Source organism: Erinaceus europaeus, chromosome 8 (assembly GCF_950295315.1).
Source record: "Erinaceus europaeus chromosome 8, mEriEur2.1, whole genome shotgun sequence".
Taxonomy (NCBI): Eukaryota; Metazoa; Chordata; class Mammalia; order Eulipotyphla; family Erinaceidae; genus Erinaceus; species Erinaceus europaeus.
Window position 1 is genome coordinate 114,727,299 of NC_080169.1, and position 5,113 is coordinate 114,732,411.

The 5,113-nt window shown below is 42.4% G+C and overlaps 1 gene segment (V, D, J or C); it reads left to right on the forward strand.

Moving 5' to 3' along the window:
• The first annotated feature begins 536 nt into the window (after positions 1–536).
• Positions 537–1,147, forward strand: LOC132539948 (T cell receptor beta variable 5-5-like). The segment is given in 2 exon segments: positions 537–618; positions 743–1,147. Coding segments are annotated over 2 exon segments (441 nt in total).
• Positions 1,148–5,113: the final 3,966 nt, after the last annotated feature.

Below are 5,113 nucleotides of genomic sequence, written 5' to 3' on the forward strand. Positions count from 1 at the left end.
CATGAAGCCCAAGTAACAACCCTGGAGGCAAAACCAAAAGGGGGTGTGGAGGGGTTATCAGGAGCTGAAGTAAGAGTATAATGCTTATCCAAAGGACAGTCATGCCTGAGGCTCTGCAACCAGAGGTTCAGTCCCCAGCACTACCATAAATCAGAGCTGAACAGTGTTCTGTTCTCTCTTTGTATCATTCAGTAGTTCTCTCATTGAGATCAGTAAAATTGAAAGAAAAAAGTGGCTTCAGTGACTCCATGCTGGTAAGAAAAAAAACCAGAAAAACAGCTTCTGGAGTGTACAGGCAATTGGTGGTGTTGGTCTCTAATCCTAACCTGCTCAGCCCAGGTCAGGACAGTCAACTCAATGCACTACTTAGGGCATTGGATGCAACAGGGACAAACTGGTACAATCTGCCAGAAAATCAGAGTGTCTGTGGGGCCAGAGGAGGGTGGTGACATCAGGACAGTGACATCACAGGCCAGCCCTACTCATGAAAAAAGGGGGAGCTAAGCTCTTCCATCCAGAGAACTGAGGCTGCTAGGGAGATGCCCAGTCTTGTCCTGCCTGATTCTTTCAGGGATTCCTGGTTTCTCTGCTGTGTGGTCCTTTGTCTCCTGGGGACAGGTAAGTTCTGACCTCAGGTGGACCATCTAGTGAATACATTATTCTAGTGTGTTAGGCTGTCAGATTCTTTCCTGTTTGAAGTCTTAAACTTCTGCCCCACCCTAAGCCCTTTTTGTTTCCACAGGTACAGGGGATAGTGGTGTCATTCAGAGCCCAAGACATGTGATTAAAAGCAGAGGAGAGATGGTCATTCTGAACTGCCATCCCCAGTCTGGACATTACACTGTGTATTGGTATCAGCAGGTTCTGGGTCAGAGCCTCCAGTTCCTTGTGAGCTATTATGAAAAGATGGAGCGAGATAAAGGCTCCATCCCTGATCACTTCTCAGCTCAGCAGTTTGGTAACTATAGCTCCATACTGAATATGACGTCCTTGGAGCCAGGAGACTCAGCCCTGTATCTGTGTGCCAGCAGTTTACACAGCCCTGCAGGTCCACTGGCTTTCTGTACTCAAACTTCCTGCTCTTTTTTGACACACTCTGCCTAATGAACTCTACTAGTTTCAATCCCAGGTAAATTGCAATCCATCCTTTCAGTTAATTAACTTCTCATGTGTTAAAAGATGTTTTATCAGTTTATCACATGCATTTCATACCAATGAGTTGCCTCCTGCATCCAACGTTATATTATATTTTTGTGGATTGGCAAGAAGGACGGAAAGGCAGCATCTTCCCACCATTCCTGGGCATGTCCCGGTGTTGTCCCTAGTGTTCCTATGTGGTGTGGGAATTGATCACAGGGTCTTTTTCATATGAAGGTTTATACTCTACCTACTGACCTATCTTTAGGCCTCACAGTTCATTTTATCAAGAAACCTAGGTGGTAGACTAATTTATCCACTTGACAGGTTAGTAACAATGGTTAGGTAGACTTCAGATACATTGTGGAAGGAGGTACAGCTATCAGATATAGGAACTTTCAATCCTTTCACCATCATGTAATTATGGATGGAAATACCTTCACCTTTGGAATGCAGACCATCAAGTATTCCTTAGAAACATAGGCCCTGACGCAACTCATTTGTCTGACATCTTTCACCTGAAGGATAACTGCAGAAAAAAGAGTTTTCTTCCATCAGCAACTCCATTGGTTAATACTCTAATCTGCCTAGAGCTGGAAAAAGGAAAATAATCAGATGAATGATCTCAGATGAAAACTCAAGTCAGCCATGTGTGTTACAGAGAACTGATGCAAGCAACTACACTTCATGTGGTTAATAAAAATGCTGAGGCTTTAGAAATCTTGGTTCTTGGTTGAACCTGAGAAATCCCTCACCTAGATTGTTTATACACTATCTGCATCTCAAGGAGAAGGCAGAAACAGGTCCCAGACACAGGATCAGCAGAAATACAAAAACAACACCCTGTTAGTATATAATAATAAATTCACTATACTTGTTTCTAGGGAACATTTCATTTATTTTGTTGTTGTTATTATTGTTTTGGGGTTATTGCTGAGGCTCAGTGTTGGTGCCATACTAGGAATCCACAGTACCAATATGCCCTTTTATAACTTTTGTTATTTTTCCTTTTTATTTGATAGGGCAGAGAGAAATTGAGAGGGACAGGGAAGATAGAGAGGGAAAGAGAAAAAGATACCTGCAGCCCTTCCTTGCCAATCATGAAGCTTCCCTCCTGCAGGAGGGGAGTGAGGGCTTGAACCAGATACTTGCATATGGTAATATGCGCAGTCAACTGTGCATGCCACCACCCAGCCCCACTTCATTTAATTTGCTTAATATGCAAATGTGACCCAGTAAAAAACTTCATGCATACTATTAATTCAGATATGCCAGAAGGGTTGAGTTTCCAAGAAATTGCAGCCTAAGTGGAAAAGTCACCACACAGGGGAGGCAGGAGTAGGCAAGGGTGCCCCTGGCTTAGTGCATGTGTTACCACACTCAGGAACCCAGGTTTAAGCCCCTGGTCCCACCTCCAGAAATATAAAAGAAATACAGAAAGGAAGGAAAAGAACAATCCACAAGAGGTCATTAGGTAATAAGCCAAATTGAAATTGCCTTTGACAGGGAAGAGTAGTTGATGGGGGCATAGAGATGCTGTGGGTTCATCAATCACTCCAGCCCTGTAGCAGTGAGTAATGAAATAGGATGAAGTTTCACACAGTCCATAATTATGTTTATACCATTGGGGTTCTAAGATTGTGCATTTGAAGTGATACTACAGGAAATGTCTTGGTGGAATGATAGGACCCCCTTCCTCATGTGTTTATAGAAATTATAACCCTGACTCAGGGAACCTCCCATTCCTCTCACCAAACATTCATAAACAATAGATTTCTGTACTGGGTGACCATCTGTGTCCTGGGGGCAGGTGAGTTCAGAAAAAAACAAGCAATTACAGTGATATAGAGACAGATGTGTGTGTGTGTGTGTGTGTGTGAGAGAGAGAGAGAGAGAGAGAGAGAGAGAGAGAGAGATTGAAATGGAATTGATTGGAATTGTCTTCCTCATTCCATTTACAATTCCATCTCTGCAGATCACACAAGACCTGGAGTCTCTCAGTCTCCCAAGATTTGGATCACAGTGTGTGGACAGGAAGTAATCCTTAGGTGTGAACCAATATCTGGTCATGTTGGCTTCTTTTGCTACAGACTCTGGGAAAGGACCTAGGATTCTTTATTTCCTTCCAAAACAAGGATACTTTAGATGCATCAAGAATAACCAGTGAAAGAAAAGTCCCTTTCTTTAACCCTATCTGCATACCTCTATTTCTAACCTCATAGCCCACTACTCTTCCTTCAAAGGTCCTTAAAACAACAACAACAACAACAACAAGAATAACCAGTGATTGGTTTTCTGCTTAGAGACCACAGGGATCATAATCCACTTTGAAGATCAAGTTGTGGATCCAAGGGACTCAGCCATGTGCCTCTGTGCCAGCAACTTAGCCCCAGTGTGATACAGTCCCCTCCTATCTGTTCTCAAATCCTGTGACCTCTTACTTCCTAGTAGTTGCAGTTTTGCTTTTTTCTCATCAGCAGAAGTGGTGCATCTGGGACCTAAGGTGTTCTAACTGTAATAGGTCAGAAAATAACTTCCAGAACATTAGACCAGAAAATTTTGTTTAGTAATATCTTTAGTTATGATTTTCTGGGATTCTTTCTTATAGGTGAAGAGGAGCAGGTACTAAAACTTTGACTTAATGATAGTGAAATTTCTCTTGTGCAACACATTTGTAATCAATCTATAGCATCAACTGCAGTTAACTCAGACTCTAGTACATGCAGGTATGGATCAGTCACGAAACACCATTGTGAAGGTCATTGGAAGCTGCCAGTCTCACAGATAAGTCAGTTTGAACACTTACTAAGAATTACCATTGAGACTAATTATTAAGAAACTATCGAAAAGGAGATCACCTGAGACTGCAACAAGGCAGGACTAGAATGACTTCAGGAACCCACCTAATCATCAGGAAGTGCAAACACGTGTGCCTTGTAGACAGAGAGGAGCTTAAGGAGAGGCTGAGTGGCTGGTAATAGTCCGGAAGTTTACCAGTTGAGGCACCACCTCCAGTCTGTTTTACCAACAAAAACAGTGATGAAGGGAGGAGAGGACTCCCCTAAGACTCACCAAATGCAACTGTGAGTCTCCATTGCTACTGCACTCAGAGGCTGGAGCAGCAGGTGGGAGGCCCTGTGCTGACATCTGGGAACAAAGAACTGGCCAGGAAACTCAGGAGAAGAGCTACCTGCCGGTGGCCTAGAAGTGGGGCTGTATAGTGGGAGTCTTTTCACATTGTTTTCCTGATGAGAACATGGTGAATAATTGCCTGAGAACCCACAGAATATAAACTGGACTTGTTTACAAACTCACAGTGCTGCCCAGCTTGGCAGAGAAGCTGAATTGAGGCCAGAGCTTTGGATCCTTGGGGTATGAGAGTCTTTTTGCGTAATCACTGTGCTATCTCTCCCCCACCTTGCTTTATCTCTTGGTCAGGCATGAGTGATTAAGCTAAGAAGTCTATTTATAGTTTAAAAGCTCTCAGGCTCGCATAGACTACAGGGAAGAAAAAGAACAAAAGAGGGTTTAACAACCACTATGCTCCAGCTCAGGGACTGAAATAATATTAAAACAACTGTTAATTTCCACAACAGTGAACTACTTAAATACCTTACTTAGATATAAGTCAATCCAGGCAAAAGTAATCAATAATTTGAAAAGTACTGAGGGAGGGACCTCATAACATACTATATAGAATAATTAAACCAAAATGAAGAAATATTGGAGAAATGAAGCAGGACAATGGTCCGGCTAAAAGCCCTCCAAAGGTTGAACCACAAAATAGTGAGGTCAGCATTCAAACACTAGTTAAGGAAATAATCACAGGAGTGAGTAAAGAATTTGAACGAATTGTCATCAGAAATTAAGAAACAACAAATAAGACTCTGGAAGAAAACATTAATTATCTCAAGGTTATTAGAGAGCTGAAAGCTGAAATAGCTGAGCTAAGAACACAACTTGCTGAACAAGATAA